This window comes from Seriola aureovittata, chromosome 18, assembly GCF_021018895.1.
Source record: "Seriola aureovittata isolate HTS-2021-v1 ecotype China chromosome 18, ASM2101889v1, whole genome shotgun sequence".
Taxonomy (NCBI): domain Eukaryota; kingdom Metazoa; phylum Chordata; class Actinopteri; order Carangiformes; family Carangidae; genus Seriola; species Seriola aureovittata.
Window position 1 is genome coordinate 21,946,005 of NC_079381.1, and position 20,893 is coordinate 21,966,897.

A 20,893-nucleotide genomic window follows, 5' to 3' on the forward strand; every position below is an offset into this window, starting at 1 on the left:
GCGAGAGGTCGGGAGCCGCTGCTCTTCACTGCTGTTCGCACCAGTTGGACGAAACACACCAGGATATGTGTGACGGTAAATCTCCACCCTGTCCCGAAGACAGATGAGTGCGATGTAGATTTGTGTCCAGAACTTCAGTTTGTTGTGGTCGATAAAAAACGTACAAATCATTTCGTTATCTCACAGACTAAGCCTAAGGAATGGTGTCTTAAGCAACATGTTTTACCCGTGAAGTATTAAAAACTACAATATGACCGTTTTGACATTATTTATAGATATATTAGAGATAAAAATGTGATATATTCAGGCTAAACGTCTCTGCCTTTCCCATCGCCGTTCCCTCTGTGTTCGTCCGCAGCGCAGAACGATTAGAAAACACACAAACTACTCATCCAAATGTGGAAAAGTTCAATAGGTTACGGCTGAGCGTTAGCCTCACAAAACCAGACTCTTCCATTCATTAGACCTTTTTATCCATTTCTGTGGTCGCGCCTGTCCTGTAAAGCAGTCGCAGAGGGCATCGCTTTCACAGATGGCTGCATGAAATAGATCTGATTGTCAGATGAAGAACTCCAATCGAGCTCTGTTGAATCACTGCTGGAATCCAATCCGCTCATAAATCTCATAAATGTGTGTCTTTCATGCTGATCTGAAACCACAATTATGAGCTTAGGAGCCAAAATAACAGGGTTTGATTCGGGGCCTGTTATAATCCGCTGTCAGATATTTCTTTCAATGAAATGAAATAACTGTATGATCTCAGCTAATCTCTGCCTCCTTTTTTTCGCATCATGTGCCCCAAATATTTATGCGACGCAAAAACAATATCACGTTCTTGTTCATTAAACCTTCGAGGATCCTTTCGACCGCTCGTTTTCAGCGTGCGGTTGTTGCTCGTCTTTCACTGCCTGTGTCGCTTTTATGCACCAAGGTTTTCTCATTACTCGAGCAGGAGGGTGAATCATTATCATTACAGGCTAAAAAAAAAAAAGAAAACACACACAGATGAGGGGAGTGTTGACTTCAATCCTTCATCTCTTTGTCTGGGACGTTTATAGATGAAAAAGAAGAATAAGGCAACGTGCGGAAAGACGCCTCCAAACCCGCTCTAATTGTCAGACAATAATAAAACAATTACCTTCCTCGCATGTTCTACCGCCCTTTAATCTCAACGAGGAAATATAAACTTGAAGAAAGCTGTTATTATTACCTTATTACCCACAGGGGGATTTTACAGGCTTTCATCAACTCAGGATATCGTCTACTAACGACCCGTGCTCTCTTTCCTGTATAACTCACTGCGTTTAAGTCACTGGGATCATTTTCATGTCAAGTACAGGGATTAAACAATTCAGTAAATTAATTAACTGTCTGTTTATAATTGATTAATCAGTCATTTTTCAAGTGTTAAATGTCAAACATTTCCTGTTCCCAGCTTCTCAAATGTGAGAATTTGCCCTCTGCATCACACCGCATTTATAATCTCTATCTTAAGTGTCACTACGTTGTATACTCTCCGCTGAGGGTATAACGCTAACCGCTATCTGCTGATGTCACAAAAATATTTGTTTTCAGATTTATACGGAAAGCGGACGCTGCCAATAAAAACTGTGATATTTTCTGTGTTAAATTGTTTTCTACTGCCAGTTATACTCCTCATACAATAGGTTTAGCTGTCAACAAGATATACAAAGCACCAGCATATTTTAACCATAATAAAATAATAAAACACAGCTTGTATTTGAACCCTCAATAAAGTCTAAAGTATGTGTAACGATTCAGGTGGGAATAAATACTGGAAACAGAACCTGCGTGATTTCTATTTGAAAAATATGAGGTTTTGTACGTAATGGGAAGAGGTCCAGATGAATATAAAGTTGTTTCTGATAAAAAAAAAAATAAGAAACCTGTTAAAAATCTGACAAGACAAACCCTAACATCAGCTGCTCAGTTTCCACATTCACTGCGAGGTTCAGGTAACAATGACACCTGTAGAACATCAGTCAGGTGAAATGAAACTGAAAAATACTGAAATTAAAGCTTTGTATGTGTTTTTAGTTTGGATTACATTTATACTGAAGAAATCTGATTATTATGATGTAATTATGAGCTAAGCGCCTTTTATCAACGATTTCTTGGCAGCAACAAACAATTTTTTTCATTATCAGTTATTTCGACAATTATTTTCTCGATTAATCGTAAAACATTTTTGACCAAAAACGGTGTCATAAATTTCCTAAAAGCCTTAAAGACATTCTGTTTTATTATAAGACAAAGAAAAGAAGGAAATGAATTTAGACTCAATGATGAATCTGTTCAATCGATCGATTAATCAGCTGATCTTTTTCTCACTCTGATGGTTTATGGACGTCTGATCTTGACGGACATTGGAGATGCTGACACCACCACATGGTGATGCGGGAGTTCGGCCGAGTCAGTCGTGTTTGATCGTGTTTTACTGCAACAATAATGTGTTTATATTTGTTCACAACCTTACAGTCCTTTCAAAATAAAAGCCTGTGCGGGTGTTTCAGCGACACACCATCCCGTTGTTCCAGAGCTGCTCCAGGTGAAGCATGTAACAGGGACGGCTTTCTGTCAGTGGGAAGAGAAGAAGTGAGCAGCAGCGCGGCGTGAAAGATGCTGGTTTCTTACCCCATACTTGCACTGGCGTGAGGAGGCTCCGTACTGGAAGCGACACTGCTCGTCTGCATCGTACACCTGCCCCGGGGCCACTGTTGGGTACAGGAAGTCTCGTTTCAGAGGTTCATTGTCCAGACACGTCCCCCGACCTGAGCTGTCAAAAAAACAAACCTACAATAGGATTGTTTCTTACACAAAGGAACCTTTCTACACGATCACAGCCCCCCCCACCACCACCACCCCTCGCACCCGCCTCTTTGCTTTTAGACCTTGGCTGGTGTCATTTGACTCGTTTAATTTTACCACCAAACTACCACTGTAGGAAGCTTGTCAAAGATCCAGAATGACATGTAATTAATGTTGATATTACACATCAACACCTCCTCATCAAAGGGAGTGTTGAAGCACAAGCAGAGACATTTTACCAGAGGCGAAGAGGGGCGGGCTGTCGGCCGATCCACACAAACCCTCTCTGATTATACGGCTCTGTTCTGTATGTCACTGCTTATACTGAATCCACAGAGGAGCCAATAAAATGACAGAGCAGGGAAAGGAGGAGAAAAATCTGGAGTGAGCTATGGGTCATATGTCCAGGCCTACGATTATGTTTAGTCTGTTTTGTCAGATAGAAATATGTGCACTCACAAAGAACTCACAGAGGAAAAACACACACACACACACACGCACGCACACACACATCAGTTTTATATTCTAGTAGCTAAACTGTAAAAACACAGTCTTGTGTCTTTCGTTGGTGTGTGTGTTTATTCTGCGTTAAGATGCTGAGCTTGTTTAACTATCCGAGGGGCCGACACTCGGCTCGCGCAGTAAAAGTTTTTTTGCGTTATTCTTTTGACCCTTTGACCTTTTTCATGTAAGAGACTAAAATCATGCTAAAGACAAGTGCCAATAAACAAACACAGATGTATTTCATTTTGATCCCTACCCCCTCTGCTTCTCCCTGAGTCAGAGGATTCACTCAAGGCAAAATATTACTACGAATATTTACTATAACACTGTGCTCTTTTCCAGCTGTGGCAGCTGCAACATGCAGTGGAATGCTTCCCATCCCTCGAAAGGAAAAGTGGGCCTGGTGACAACAATAACGTAGAGCGAGGCTTTGTGATTGAGCAGACTTAAACTTGGGCCCAGAATACAAGAGAGGAGAAGATTGAAGACTGAGACTAAGAGTAGAAAAACTCACTCACTTTAAGCCATGCCGATACTTCTGAGTTATCCGTCTCTAAGATTTATGGCTCCACCTTGATACAGTGGAGGTGAATGGAAATTAATTGGTTGGTGCTAACAGCCTTAGAAACTCTTGCACCCTCCTACTCCAGGAGGGTACGTCTGCAGTTGCCAGGGTACATGGAAAGATAGTGGAGTAGCTCAGTGAATTAGGAAAGAGTTTCTGGAAAGACAAGCAGCTTTTAGAAATTATTTTAATGCATTTTTCAAAGCTATGCAGATTGTAAAAAGCGCTCGGCTTGCAATGGCTGGAGGAAAGTGAGGGTTTGTCTGAAATTACCCTTTAATGTCACTTCACAGACTATGTTGAAAGGACAAATGTCCACCTCTCATGCACTTCCAGCCTCACTCAGCTAGCCATGAATCCATTACTGAAGCTAAGGTTGTCAAGTCCTTTCTAAGTTCTTAAGAGCTACTGATTTCCTAAATCCAGCAGCACCATTAAAGGAAAAGTTATTTGGGAAATACGTTTAATTGCATTCCTCAGTCATGATACCAATTATGTTTATATATCAGTTATCATGTATGTGCTGCTAGTTATTATTTAACAGCGAAACCAGGCAGGTTTATACTATATTAGCAAGCTAACGTTAGCGTTCTCAATTAGCTACGCAACTGTTTCTAACTTTTTTAACTTGAGTGATGTGTCTCTACTTATTAAGCACTCACATTATAATTAGGAACAGCTGGTGCAACAGTCTTCTGATGTTGAAACAGCATCGTAACATATTTTAATGTTGTTTTGTGATCTCGTTTCCCCCCAGAAAGATTTGATGAAAACGTGCATTTTAAGTGATGGAGAACTGCACGGTCCAAAGATCTCTATCAAATATGAACTTTTCAGACAGTATTGAACAAAATCAGAGATCTAATACATGCTGTTTGGTTTTATTCCAGAGGAACAAATATAAAGATGCATTTTAAGTGGAATTTTAATGTTCCAGACCGAAGAGGAGCAAACTCTTTCTTCCTTCTTTCTGTTGTCTTTCCTCCTCCCTCCATTCTCATTTACTGAATGGAATAATCCTATTTTCTTGGCTCTTGTTCCTCGGAGGACCCTCTCATCATAGAGAGAGCCTCTGAGGCCGCCAGACTCCCCGTGCACCGAGGGCAAGCCTCACTATTTATTGGTTTGGAGAGAGACAAAATAGTGAAATTTTAAACATAGAGGCTATTATTTGACATTGTCGCGAAGGCTTCCTGTCCGGCAGATTCAGCCAAATTCATTATGCTGAGCGGAAATATCCTTTCATAAGCGGGAACATCAGCGACCCCTGAACTCTGACACCGGTCATTCATGTAGATATTAACCATAATGGCTGGACCCGACCAGTGGTGAAACAGCAGCAGGATTAAATCAAGACTAACCTAACAATTATCACAAGGCACAAGTCACACAAGTCTAATATCAAATTCAATAGAGCATGTGGTCTCTGAGAGTTTAATAGACCCAAGCTGCCTGCCTTTTAACATTTATAGCAAACTGGCATGCAGACTTGGGAGAATAAACTATGACTGAACTGTGAGTGCATTCATAAACCATTCCTAAAAAACCCAAACAAAGCACCACATATTGCTCGAGCAAGACAGTGAATCTAGGCCAACACCACAGCCAAAGTTGTTTACTTGGCAGGGAGAAGCATGTGCGATATCCAAAACTCTGATTGAGGGAGAGAAAGGGAGGATAATTGGAGTTTACAGACAGAACCCTTTTGTAAGAAACATAAAAGCTAAATGCAATAAAAACCAAAACTGAAAAGACAACTCAAGCAGTAGACTGATACAGATGGGGGGTGGGGGGGGATAACAAGCAAAGCAAGAAGTGATTCTGCTTAGAGACGAAAATGTAAAACAACTTTCTTTCTTTTCTTTTTTTTTGCTCGGTCGTCCTCGGACACTCGAGCCAGAAATGGACAGGAACCCGACGGAGCAGCAGAGAAGCGGCTCTTTGTGTCCCAGATGGAAGCTGGCATATAATACTGTCATCTCTGTCACAAGTGCTGCTCACTAACCCTCCTCTAACAGCTTTCAGCCGGAAACATCATCTGACAACCACGGCAGCTATTATCCGCCTTCTTGGAGGGCCCTGCTAACTAAACACGAACGCACAAACAGACACACACACACACACACACACACACTGCAGTCTTGCAACGCATCCAACCAACACTTCACAGCAAGGTTGCATATTAGCATTTACAAGCAGCACTCAGGTCTTAGTGATGAGCCGAGCTAAAACTGAACCCGGATACATGCAGGTTGTTATACAAAAGCACGTATGTTAGCGCAGCAGTACTGACGGACTCTGTTACGCTGGAGTGTGACCTCTGACCTCCTGTGGAAGGAGAGTAACAGTCGAGGAAAATAAGTTATAATCCTTCAGACTTTCATTGAATAAAACCCCGATTTTAATATTTTTTGTTAGATTTTTCTGCATTAGCCTTTAAAAGCCTTTACACTCAGTGATCAGCTCTGAATTTGGCAGTTTATATTGTTAGTGGGGGGCGGGGCCATTCCTATGCTGGAATCTGATTACCTACTTAAGCACAAGGGATTCACACAAAAATCCAAATGTTATCTCATCGTTAACTTCACTACTAAAGCTTCACTTTTACTGCTGGTGCTTCACAATAAAAGCATTCCACTGGTGAAAAACTGGGAGGCTTTTATTGTGAAGCCGCTGCAGGAATTACAATCAGTCTGTTTTTTTTGTGCGGTGGTGACACACACACACACACACACACACACACACACACACACACACACACACACACACACACACACACACACACACAAAAATGTCGTTCTTTTTTGTCAGCGGATCAGTTTCAAATATTGCAGGGAGTCAGACTGTGGCTGCAATTACTTTTGACTGACATCTTTATTAAAACAACGTGATTGTGTTTGGCTGCACCGTAAACAGAAACAGAAATACCAGCTGGTCTTCTGCTTTCTGACCAAGAGGTCAATGACGGAGTGTTTGCTGTAGTATTAAACTGGGTGTCTCCATCATATGATTGCAATTTGAAAGGCTGCAGGGTGCAATCAGGGAACCGCACCTGTTCTAGCAGAAAAAGACGATTTAAGTGGACTCCTGTTCCCCAACACGAGAGCGCGTTTAAGACAGCGACGCTTGTCAATGTTAATGTCCTGACATGAACCGATGAACTCGCTGTTGTGTCTGTTTGTGTGTCACTTTAAGTGCAGTCACACCAGCATTATCGCCTCCTTTTGGGCCACGTAGGGGTCGTTGCAACAAACTGCAAACACACACACTGGCATCTTATCACCTTGATATAGTTAATATAGTGAAAAGCCAGTTGTCTATTTACTTATTCAGGCGACATGTAGCAACATAAGCATTTATTTGGAGACGTGTTTCCGGCGACCTCGTGAATCTAAGTCAGTTTTTCACTGGACTGGATTTTAGCTCTGCTTTGTTCTCCACAACTGTGTTCTCCGACAAGTCAGTGATTTAGTCTTTCAGCTGTTTGCTGCTGAGCGGGTTGTGTGCAGTGGGTTTATCGGCACTTTTTCCACCTAAAACAGCTGCAGTCTACTGCATGTAGAAACAACACAGATGTTAGCAGTGAGGCTGAACCAGAACAAACCCAAAACATTTAGCGAAAAGACACAATAAGTGACCCCTTTCTCATTATACACAATCATTTCATCCATTGTTAATAAAGAAATTTGATTAGAGCACCTTAAATGACACCATGACTCACTCAGAGCTGTGAGTGTTGCACAACGTCTGTCCACCAGAGTCAACGTGGCTCTTTGCAATAGTTTACAGCCGTCCCGCCATCGCTGCGAGCAAGCAATTTCAGAGAGTTGCTGAGGAATCCTTGACCTCATTCTCTGGTAGTTAAAGAAGAATAACATGTTTCTCATCGGAGGGAACAATGAACACAATGAAGCTTGTTTTCCCAACAGTGGCTGAGCCCTCCCAGGAAAAAAACTACAATGCACTTTTTTATAATTCACTCTTGAGCTGTGTGTGTGCGGAGCAACGTCAGTCTTCATCTACAGCTACAAACAGTCTCCACGTCAGAGCTAGAGGAGATTTCATTTGGGACCAGGCTGCTCAGATTCCTGGACATTCAACAGTTGAATTTAACTTTTATAAGTCAACTCAATACACCTACGATGTGCTGGGATCAGGGTGGCAGCTTTTAGTTCATCGGGTCCTGCTGTCGTCACAGGTTTTGTCTGGCCTTTTAAGTGTTGTTTTGTTCTTTTTTAATCATGCCAGGCTGGCAGGACTCATTCTGCCAAAATGTCACCGTGTTACTCTTTTGTTTATTCATGTGCTCTAAGTTTTTGTCTCCTTTGACCTATCCGCAAAACAGTGGAGCAGCGGTTGAAAGCAGCTGGCCTACACATCACCACCAAAGGACCACATGAGCTCTAACATCACCCGCCTTGTGGTGCAGGGATGCAAGGGTGAAAGGCACCCAGTTATCATACACAGCCACAAGGAGGTCTGGCAGGAGTCATAGTGATGAAATGGATGTGAATAAGTGGGGAAGGACTTGCATACAAGGCAGCCTAGCGGGTCACCACAAGGGCCAGCCAGTGGCAGCGGGTTGTAAAGCGAGACGGCTGCGAGCGAGCAGGAAAACAGGCATGCACCTTTTTCTGTACTGCACGCACACACACACACACACACACACACACACACACTCACATACACACACATATATATACGCACACATGCAGGCAAATCCAAACACACTCAGACAGTCCCACAGGGAACAACCATCATCCACTTACTCGAGAAAGCTGGTGATGTAGTCTTTGCTGCAGGCGGACCAGGAGAAAGGGTTGGTGTTGGCTGTTATATGAGCGGCCATCAGCTTGGCTGTCTCGTGGCCTTTGGTACCGCAGGAATTCCCGATCCCATCGTGGTTCATCCCAAAACTGAAACACACAAAATAAAAGCTGGAAATTAATGCAGCTGGGATGATGAGCCTTCTCTTTGGCGAGTTAACTGCTCAGTTTGGACGGGGCGACGCTGGAAAGTCCAGACTGCTGAACTGGAGGACGTCTCCCTCAGTGGCCCTGGCTGTAAAGTTCAAGCTCTGTGGCTCTGAAACAGCTGTGTGGAGGAGACCCGAGGGGTCAAGGGTCAAACCCTGTCTGGAGCTCGGCAGGAACGAAAAAGTTCTAATTACCACTCTGATGCCTGCCTGTCAATCAGCGCCTGCAGGTCTGAGCAGGCCGTGATGTGGAGGCGGAGTCACCACCGACTGGAGGGAGGACGGGTTGGGGGGTGAGGTGGTTTTTTTTTGTGTGTGGGGGGGGGGGGGGGGGGGGGGGGTTCCTTTAGATCAATCGCTGCAACAGACACCAGCGAGAGAAATAGACTCAAAACCCAAACAACTCGCAACCTTGTGTTCTGTTATGAAAGCTGCTGAGGAAAATAAATAATTTTAACAATTCATTAAAATAAAACAAAAAAAAACTCTTATCTGTCTGGATATCATTTGAGAGAGAATCTCAGGTTACAGCAGGATGTCAAAGCTTACTTTTCCTTCCAGTCCAGGAGCACAAATCAGGTCTAATGTATATAACAAACCCGACCACATCGCACAGCCTGAACCTGTTTTTCTAAGGCTGGCGTTTATGACATTTTACCCTACTCTGGAAATAAATCAGCCCCCGGTTGAAACCCCGCTGCAGTGTGTTTTTTTTAAACATCCTCTAGAAGCAGAGACTATTTTTACAACTGCCCCACAACAGAAGCAGACACGAGACATAATAAAGGAAATCGCCATCTTGCTGAACTCTCTCGAGAGGGATACGTAGACTAATACATCATCATTATTTTGCTTTATATTCAGGAAGAAAGAGCCAGAGGTATGTGGACACTGACATTTGCATGAGGAAATATGTGGAGATACAGTTCAAGACGACTGCTGAGGGATGGAGGGGGGGGGGGGGGGCGCTACATGTAGGTCTGGCAAACCCAAGTAGTAAGTAATATTTGTTTAAGAGCAATTATTAGAGGGCGCACTTGTGAAAGTGATAAAAGGTTTTACAACGATCTCAAGCAAAAGAAGGAATCCCATTGGCTAGAAGTCGATAAATCTGATGATGAGGACTCACATCTCTTTAAAAAGATTTTAAAAATATGTTGTAAAAAGTGAGTTTACAGCGAGGGAGAGCAGCTCTGTGACGGGTGTTTTGAGCAGCCATCATGTTTACTGTCTTTGTTTACTAATTAGCTCCAAACGGCTGAGAATGATGAGAAAATCACTCGTTCTGCAGGTAGTTGGTCATAAACAAAAATACTGGACGAATTGACATTTTGACTCGACGACGGCACAAAATAAAAAAAGTTAAAGGATCTCCAAAGTTATTACACTTTATCCTGAGCGTGTGTGCATCAATTCAAGACATTCAACAATAAGAAAAACCCCCACAAATGAAAAGTCAGGAGATCATCAAAACACTTAAGACAAATGATTCAAAAAGGGATTCATGCTACAATCATGAAAGGATGTTTTTGTATTCTTCTTCTAAATTTCTCTAACTATTTTCTGTTTTGTGAGATTTGATCACTTGCTCAATAAATGCCCCTAAATTTGCCATAAAGGGCGTCCTGTGCACGCAGCGCTTCAAGTCCTGCTGTCAGCAGACGAAAACATGTCGGTCATCCAGTCGTATTAAGGGACGAGAAACGATTAGAAGATATTACCAAGCTGCCAACAATGTGTCATCTGAGCGCCGCTGCACTCTGACAGAAATAAAGACGAGCAGGATGAGTGAATATTAAACAGAGGGTGATGTTAAACTGTCAGACTTAAGAGAAGATGTTCCTGTGGACGGAGCATATAAATAAAAAAACCCTGAGGCTGCTGCTCAACTGTGTGTTGCCAAGATACGGTACGTTAAACTCTGCCAATGAAAACAAAAAGATCTGGACGAGAAGTGAGGAAAAGACAAAACATCAAACTTCTGAGTAAACTGGAAAGCCACGACGATGACAACCCAGTGAACAGAATAATAACTTTGCATTAGGTTTATTATAATTATTAACTTTTATTTTAGTTGGTTTTTGCAACATAATTACAGCTGCAACTCATTACTGATTAATCTATGTCTATTTTCTCAATTAGTCAATTAAATTATTGAGTCTATATAATGTCAGAATGTCAGAAATGACCCGAGGTGACATCTTCAAATGTCTTGTTTTGTTTGACCAACAGACCAAAACCCAAACATATTTAGTTTATTATTTTTAAAAAGAAAATATTCACATTTGAAAAGCTGGAACCACAGAATTATGAAAGTTTCCTCATAAAAAATTAATCAATTATCAGAATTGTTTGCAATTAAAGGTCCTATATTGTATAAAGAGAGATTTCCATGTGTAGTGTGATTATAGATCAGGTCAAGCTTCTATATTAATACTGTGAAAGTATCAAAGCCTCAGTCCACAGAGAAATGCACACAGCCTGTGTTCAGAAACTGAGCCTTAAAACCAGCCGTCAGGACTTCTGGAACTTTGTGATGTCACAACAAAGCAGTCACCAAGCCCCGCCCACCTGGACCCACCATCCAAACCTTTACAGGATTTGGTTTCTCTGAGTGTTTTTACCTGAAATCTGCTTTATTTTTATTGGATCACTCAAAAAACAGTGAGCCAATCAGAAGAGAGGCTCAGAGCCTCCTCTCTTCTGATTGGCTCACCGACCTGTTGTTACTAGAGCTCCAGAGAGAAGCCTGAGAGAGGAGATGTAAAACTACACTGAGAGGGTTTTTGGTTCTTAAAACCACAATTTATCTTCTTATGGATCAACACTTCAAAATGAAACACTGGAGAAGAGGAAAATATGGAACCTTTCATTTTCTGTTGATCCACTAATTGATTAATCAACTAAATGTTGCAGAAAGGTATTTTCAAATCAAACTGTGTTTCCCCCCCATGGACAGAGGCAGACTATCTGAACATGGCTCATATGACGGCTCATAAATCTTTAGAGAAAATGTCAAATATGAGAAAATTAGTGAATGCGACAAGATCTCTTAAACCTCTTAAATGTGATGTGTTCATATGAGCAGCTCTCACACAAAGCCCGTTGGCTCCGTCCCACCTCTGCTATTTGCATCAGACAGTAATGTCAAATTTTATATTTTATATTAGGATCTTAAAAGTCTTAAAACTCACTTGTGGCCGATCTCGTGAGCAATGGTGAAAGCAGAACTGAGGCCGATGTCTTCATTGATGCTGCAGCTCCTCTCCGGCTCACACATTCCAGCCACTGAGGCCAAGCCTGGACACAAAAACACATACACACACACACATACACACACACACACACACACACACACACACACACACACACACACACACACACACACACACACACACACACGCCAGACAAACATACAAACACAGGGTCAAGATGTAGCATTCTCAGGAGTCATGGTCATAAACTCGGGACTCCACACATACGACGGTCCTGTTTACAGCAGCGCTGAAAGACAATCTGCTGCTATACGTAGATTCGCTTTGGGGGGTTGGGGAGTTGAGTTTAGCATCACCGGCTAGACAGCTTTTCTTGCAAACTACAGCGAGTTCTGGAAAATGTCTAGACAAGGGTTAGATTTACACATTTCAATTCATGTAACAAGGGATCGCCTAAAACCCGAGCCAAGGAAGGGAATATAAGAACCCCCTCACCAACGCTGTGCCCCACCAGAAACCTGTCAGAGAATATAGATGGTTTCCTCATTTTCAAAACCGGACTCAGGGAACGAGAAGAGAGAGAGAGAGAGAGAGAGAGAGAGAGAGAGAGAGAGAGAAAGGGAGAGAGAGAGGGTGTTTAAAGTTAAAACCACTCCACAATCCAGGTGTCGCAAGTCCTTTTTTTCCTACAGCCTGACAGGTCAGATAGGGAGACAGGAGGCAATTCTTCACAGATTACATCTACAGGTGACTGGAGAGTGGATCATATGACAGCGCAAAGCAGGTGTGTGTGTGTGTGTGTGTGTGTGTGTGTTGGGGGATGTGTATTAATGAGTGTGAAGGAAAGACTGTTTTAATTGTTCTTTACAACATAGTGATAGATTCTTTTTAGATGTTTTCAGGTGTTAAATTATTTACAAAACTTAACGGATCAGTTCAACCAATTAACACATTTTCTCACTTAACTCTTGTTGTATTGAGTCACACAGACAGTTTTAGATTCATTCGGCCCCAAAGCTTTTCTTAAGACATCTGCCTCCCCTTCAGTAAAATGTAGGTGAATGGGATTTTATTTGTGTTGCTCACATTATTAAAAAATGAAATTCTGAAATCATTCAAGAGTAACATTTCTTTCTTAAGAGTAATCCTAGATCCCCAGATGTTACCAGTCAAGTTTCCATCCACATTTAGCACAAATTTTAACCACATTTCCAGAAAACCGGCCAGAGAAAATGCTAATTAATGTGGAATAGTCAGCACTTTTCAATGAATGGAATGAATCTGAAAACCAGGAAAAATAAACTAACAAGGAGCTATTATATTAGATTAAATATTATTAGAGGTTATTTCGCCTTCCCTCATTGATATAAATAGTGTGGATAAAATAATAGAAACACCTGTCAGTAACACAAAGCTGCATGAAGGGAACAGTTACTGCTGGATTGTTGTGTTAGACCACATTACTTTTAAAATAGGTGCATCAGACAAAGCAGGCACTGACGCTTTAAATCAATCTCAAGAAATTCAAACTCTCAATTTTTGTTTTGCATGCAGAGGCACCGTTTTGCAACTCGCCTAACATGCTCTGAGACTTTTGCAAAAGCGTGATGTCGATAAAACAAGCGAGCGACTACGTGAGTCACGTTCCGGTGGTTCGCCGCTGCTTCACACTTTCCTGTATAGTTTGCGTGAACTTTTTGCCTCCCCGCTTAAAGTGGCATGGCTTTTTGTTTCTTCTTTACTAAAGAGGCTAAACAAGAATAGACTCGCAAATCAGGAGGCCACTGAAACCATTACATTACAGAGGAAAGAGGGAGCCTGGAGGTGAAGAAAGGAGGAGGAGAGGGAGGGAAAGAAAGGAGGGTGGCTACTCTACGATTAGTTTAAGAATGTGTGGGTTAGAGAGAGTAAGGCGAGTGTGTGTGTGTGTGTGTGTGTGTGTGTGTGTGTGTGTGTGTGTGTGTGAGTGTGTGTGTGTGTGAGAGTGAGACACACACACACACACAAATTGCATTGCAAGTGTTTTCTCTTCACACCCGGGTGGACTGTGTATTATCTCCAGCCCCGTGATTACTCGGCGACCCTAAAGGCCAGCGATCTGACCCGGGAGCATGATCCCCGAGAGGAGAAGGAGGAGGAGGGTGGGGGGTGGGGGGTGGGTCTGGGAGTAGAGACAACGAGGAAGCCAAGCAGATGCCAGGGCAATTAAAGCGACCGGGGAATGTGACGAATGCGGTCAATCTGTCAAACCACCCCTGAAGTCACAATATTACCTCCAAGATATACTGTGGTGCCTGCAGGGCCTTTACAAAGATAAGATGAGGAGAGGAGAAGGCCTGGGTGGGTAGGAGGTTCGGGGTGGGGCGAGGGGTTGTGGAGAGGGGAGGGAAAGAGAGGAGAGGAGAGGAGGGGAAGGGTCTCTGCCACCGCTCGCTGTCCTTTTTCCACCCCCAGCACCTCCACAACCAGCATATCACCCACTCTATCTCCCTCCTGCATACTCTAACACTCCCTGTAATTGTCCTTTTCCCCTTCCATTTTCCTTTCAACTCCTCCTCTTCTTCTTTTCCATCTCCTCCTTCTGTCACTACTCTGCTCTTTATCCTTCAATCCCCCTCCCCCCCTTTACCTCCTCCTCCTCTTCGACTTTCCAACACATACCTTTTCCTTTCTCCCTCTGAGTCCCGGTGGAAGTGTAAACACCTTGGACAAACTGAGGTTAGAGGCGGAGGAGAGAGACAGAGGAGTTTTATAAATGCGAGGCCGTGTGGAGGAGGTGACCACGGCTGTCCAGGTTCACGGCTCCCGGCCTCAACCGACAACAAGGAGAGCCACTGAGGAGCTATAATAACACAAGTGAAAACATCCTTCTCATTATGTCTTGCAGGAGCCGTCTGGTGTTCCTCTGAAGGGGGAGACTGCGAAGGTTGCTAAATAAGGTTTGTCTGAGGACACGCAGAAGGTGAAAACGAAAACCTCTCCAGAGGGGAGAAAAGAGAAGAATGAGACTCGTATAGTCGACGGCAGCTAAGGTTACCTATTTGGCAAGAAAACACATGTCAAATGACTGTATATACTCACCTAAGGTACCACAGGGTTTGTTCTTGTAGGTGCAGATGTCATACCTGAGGAGAGGCAAGAAAAGGGAAAGAACAATAATAGTTAAATTGACTCGACTTCTTCCGCTGGCTCTTTGTCGCTCCATTCTTTCCATATTTAATCACACAGATACAATCTCAACATTTAGCATAACAATAGCTTATCGTGAAGTTTCTGAGAACACCTGGTTCGCTCCTACATCTGTCAGCGAAATGTCATCCAGGTCTAACACGCAGAATCAGAATAAGAGTGAAAGGCTTCGGTCCCTCGTGTTAACCCCCCTGTAACGCACATACAGGTAATCCAATAGAGCGAAGGGAGGGGAGGCCTGAACACTCTTGAGCCCCAATTCTTTAAGAACACATCATACATTTCAAATAAATGATCCAATCATTCCTAAAGCTTTTAATCTATTAAAACCAAGGGCACAGCAAATTTAATTTCACTCTCCTTCCCCTCACTCCCGCCCTCCCTTTCTTTCTTTCATTTCTCCATAAACTCCTCTTCCTTTGCTTCTTCTCCCTCTCTGCTCTCTCTCCCTCCTCCCCCAGTGGAGCAGCTCCAAACCAGTGAGGTACAATCGTGACCTCGTTCAGGACGTCTATTTGTTTTGATGTTTTTTTTTTTTTTTTCCACAATTTCCATCAGTGTCTTTATTTAGAACGTGACAGGCCGCATTCCAAACAAGGCAAAACGCTCCCCGACGCACAGACAGACAAACAAGCCGCAGAGGTCACTTTTATGACGATGAGTAGGGAGACGAGGAAGGTGAATCATCTGAATGGAAAAGGTTTTGTGTGTCCTGCTGCCCGTGAAGGCCTCAGTCCCTATATTTCTTAAATAATAACTGTATTCATTTCTGAGTGTTTGGATGAATTACAAAGTTGGGATTGGTTTGATGTGTGTAATGAGGAACCTGAGATGCACCAGAGGGAGGCACATAGCGGCCCGTGGCCATCTAGCAGAAATATTTTTCCCTGACGAGTAAATGTACAGTCAGTTACATCTCTAGTCTGGTAGTGAGATACACACTCATACATGAGTCATTTTTTCCCAAATGAGTATTAATATAAGTTGCTCTAACTCTGTAATTAAAGAGGCTATTTGTCATTTTTCTCTTCTGCCAAACACTGGCTCGTACTGGGAGCGGGTGGTAGTGATTGTTGCTTGGCAAGAGCTTCGGCCTTTGTTGTGTTTACGAGACAAGAAGTCATCATACGCCCTCTGAGTAGTGCTACGTCTTCAGGGCAGATTGGAGGCCACAGTGACTCGCTATCGGAAAGTGGCGAGACAGGCCGGGGATAGCTGGTTAGTGTGCTAACTTCAAAAGAAGAAAAGACGTGATAGAGAAAAGAGTTAACATTGGTGTTGTCTTCCACCTCTGGAGACAGCTGTTGGTGAGTAGAGGAAAGTTTGATGCTGAACTCGCAACGTGTCTTCTAGACTGGTAAATAAACAGCTGTAAATGCTAACGTTGGCTATGTAGCAATGGCAAAACTTACAAATAGCTCCTTTAATGGGGAAAATGACATTAACTGTTGGATATAGCCCTAAAACAAATAGTTTTATAGATAAATTCTTTATTCTTACAAAGATAAAAATAAATAAACAAATAAAACATTTTAAAGGCATATGTGCCTTTGGTTTCACCCTGCCTGTAAAACACTGGCTTAATGTTTTGTGTTTTTGCATGAAAAACAACTTATGTCATTAAAATATTCATAGTTTCAGCTCTTCTTTGATCGAGAAACCAAAGACACAACGCTCCAAAAGAATGAATTAAATAAATGTCCTCTGAGATGGTGCTTGTGCTGCAATCATCAGCCATCTTTAAATCATACTGAACCTTTTCAGGCGCATTCCACCATCACGAGGAATGTCTGACTGCTCCTCCAGACATGGTGGTTAATAAGAGCTTCCTGGTGTCTACCATCAGCTATTTATACAATCTCCAATGTTAGCATCTCTGAGCTCAGCTGGTGCGCCCTCCCCACAGCTTATTATCTCATTATCTCTCGCCTACGCTTTGCCTCGGTTTAACTATTCACCAATACTATATTTACTCAAAACCATATGGAAGTGACTCGAAGCACTGAGGTTAATTATGGGCTTGGCTACCAATCAGCAACAGAAAGCAACAGCAGTGTTGATGTGCGCCACCTACAGGCAGTAAAGCTTCTACGAAATTCATGCCAGTGTCACCTGCAGGCAATGAGGAAAACTGCAGTATGACAAGACAAACTGAAATTTGATCTATATCTAGACTTGATCTATAGATGAAGTGTCATGAGATCACTAAACTTACTGCAATTCATCCTTAGGGCGACCTGAATGTGTGCACCAAATGTCATGGCAATCCTATCAATAGCTGTAAACAACAAATGTGAAACTCATGTTGGCGCTACAAGAAAAGTCAAGGGATCCACATAAGTTATTAGGACTCATTGTCTAGTGACCACAGAACTCTGCACAACATTTCATGGTTATGTATCCAATAGTTGTTGAGATATTTCAACATGGACCAAAGTGGTTTATACCGTTAGCATGGTTAAAAAAATGGAATAGGAATTGAATGAGTTGCACAGAGTTTAGCTATTGCGAATCGCTAATATTGTATTAACATTTAATTACTTGGTAGAGCTGCACAAAACATTGCAGCTCAATTGTTGTTGGTTTTACAGTTTTTTGCACTAGCATGCATTAGCACATTTACTGTATGGTTCAGCCTTGCTGCTCTCATCTATCAAGTTGCAGCTTTTCATAGCAAACCAGCTATGACAAACCACTACCCCGCTAGCTACCTTATCACCTAGTTAGCTGCTATCTTGCAAAGAAAGTGGAACAAGTAGCAAACTAAAGCTTTGTTGGAGACCAAAGCAGAGCCAAAAGCAACAGAGTTAATACTAAGTTTACTTCTGTAAAATCTCCATTGGGATGATGTTGTAAAGTTTTTGCTAGTAGCTACATTAGCCATAACAACTTTACCATAGGTGGCAACACTGATGTGTCTACATCTGCTGCTATTGCTTTTTTCTCCTGATAGGTGGTGCAGGTTGGGTTGTGCAGACTTGGTCTGAAAATTACCATGCAGCTACTGTTTGTGGAGTACAAGGCTCCTAAATATGACTGAGTATGTTTGTGAGTCACCAGCCAGTTCCAAGAGGTGTTTGGCATCTTAAAACAATGAGAATAGGAACATATTGATCACATCCTAGAGAGGAAATTGAAATAATTACAGCCTCAGAGACAAATCCCAAGACGCTACTAAGCAGTCTTTGGTACTGGTACTTACGGAGTGAAGCTAAAACCAAAAATATAAAAACAGGACCCAAAGGAGCTGCAGACCATCACCTGACGGACAACCCAGAGAGTCCAAAATCTTGGCTTTCGCCCATGTCAATCACAGAACACCATCCTCTCTCTAGACAAAACCAATGGGGGGAATATGCTTCAGTTGTGAGGCTATGTGGCCAAAACATCCTGGCAACAATGAAGCCTATTCCAGGTAATGACAGAGGTTTTACTGTTTTAAGGTAACACCCTTGAAATAAATTGCAGTGTGACAGGTACAGCACATTTTATTTTCAGAACTAAGGTCTTTATTCCCATCAGCTCTAACGGGTACAGGTTAAGTGTGTGCCGAAGAACTGGACATTGCTGTAGCTGCTGGCTACCTCTATTAGAAAACACACACACACACACACACATACACACACACATCTACAGTGTGAAGCTGAACCGTGACCGCACAGCCTCTGTGAGCCAACAGCACAGAAAATAACCTGCAACCTATTTGCTCAAAATGAGAAAATTAGCACTATTTACAACAAAAGTAGCAACTGCAAAGAACAACTCTCACTCTTTGAAGTACACGAATCCGTGCCGAAATATTAGGAAAATGTGGTCCACACCCAGCACACTTACCGAGTGATTAGGACAGCATTGTCGTGATGAGCCATCCCATTTTCAGGAATACTGTTGCCATCACTGTGATGAGACAAGATGGACTTCTGCCACTTACAGAAACTGTCCAGAGACTTGTCAGCATGATGGTTAATCTCCAGGTTTGGCTGCAGAAAGACAACACAACACACATGCAATAGGGTGCAACAGTATGAATAGTAAAACAAAACCACATGACAAAACACAATACAGCTTCTTTTAGTGCATGAAAACATCGTATCGTATCAGTTAATGTGTCATTTCGTCACATTGTACCGCGTTGTGTTGTTATTGGGCTGTATCGTGTATCGTGTCCCATAATGTCGTATTGTGTTTTATTGTATCATTCAGTGTTGGGATGTATCATTTTGTATCATATCAAACTGTCTTGTGTCGAATCGTGTCGTGTCGATCAGATTGTATTATATTGTGTTGTGTCATATACTGTCGTCTTGTTAGCGTGTTGTTATCGCATCATATGTATCGTATTGTTATGTCATGTTGTATTGTATCATATCATATGTTGTGTTGCTTTGTATCGTAACATATTATAGCATTTTACAACTTCTCATGACGTGTCGTGTCATATCGTACCGCTTGGTATAGTTTCGTGTCGTATCGTGTGATATTGTACTTTATCGTATCATATCGTATCGTATCGCATCATATTGTATACTATACGCTACAGTACCAAACAACTTGAAAAGATCCATTTTCATGATGAATACATGTGGACTAATTGAAAGCAATTGTAATAATGCTTAAACAGTACATTTCTACCTACGCAAAAGTTATCAAAGTATGTGCCATGAGGATTGTCACGTAGCTCAGTGCTATGATTAAGTGCACACAGCGTCCCTAGTTCAATTACAGCCAGACACCTTTGCTGCACGTCACAACCCTCCCTCGCCACTCACTTCCTGTCTGTCTCAACTGTCTTCTATCCAATAAAGGCAAAAAGAGAAAAAAAAAAAAAGTTACACTGTCATGAAACTGCTAACCACTGAGCCACAGCGGCCGACAGAGTAAAACAATTATCCGGATGAATTATATGGAGGAGGATTGTACTGGGATCAGTGGGAGGTTGGAGAACAAGTTTCTGGAACAGCTACATGTTTTTTGTATTTGATTTAAGCGTAGCGCAGTTCTGGTAAAAGGTAAAGCCGTTTATAGCAGAAGGAGTTAGGAGAGTCAAAGGAGGAGAGGAAATACTGTATTTTAAGAGAAGCTAAAACAAAAAGCAGGAGAAGGGGAAAGAGGAGCAGCAGGAAAAGAAGGACGGTTGGGGAAGTTGTAGTGGAGTCTGCAAAATGCATCTACTTCTATGAATGTAATAGGTTCAATTATAGCAGACCGTTACGTTTCCAGCTGATGATGCAGTGCTGAACTCAGCTTACCCACTGATTGATTACAGCACAATACTGAACAGCTCAACCGCCCGTCAGTGATTCACTTTCACCATAAAATATTTTCGAACTATTTTCTGATCAGTTAATCCGAATCCATGGCAATTAGACTAGTACTTCCTTCCTTTTGGATCAAAGTGTGGCTCTATTTAACATGAAACCTTCTTTCTTTCTTTCTTTCTTTTTTTTTTTTTTTGGACCTGATGCTACATAAAGAGCCGCTATGACCCCTTTAGAAAAAAGCAGATGCTAGGGAGACACTCTGTTTCTCCCATCACACATACATACACATGTACAGTGCATGTAAAAATCCTCAATCGAGGCTCCCTGAGGGAAGATGCCTGAGCACATCTTTCAT

At 42.3% G+C, this 20,893-nt stretch overlaps 1 protein-coding gene across 1 annotated transcript in view; it reads right to left on the bottom strand.

The window, feature by feature from the left end:
- adamts6 (ADAM metallopeptidase with thrombospondin type 1 motif, 6) overlaps positions 1-20,893 on the bottom strand; it is a 61,650-nt gene that overhangs the window by 34,020 nt on the left and 6,737 nt on the right. Inside the window, exons 7-11 of the mRNA XM_056404184.1 lie at positions 19,112-19,257; positions 15,170-15,213; positions 12,068-12,173; positions 8,668-8,814; positions 2,656-2,797 (exon numbers count right to left, since the gene is read on the bottom strand). Coding sequence (XP_056260159.1) covers positions 2,656-2,797; positions 8,668-8,814; positions 12,068-12,173; positions 15,170-15,213; positions 19,112-19,257 — 585 coding nt within the window. The remainder of the gene's footprint in view (positions 1-2,655; positions 2,798-8,667; positions 8,815-12,067; positions 12,174-15,169; positions 15,214-19,111; positions 19,258-20,893) is intronic.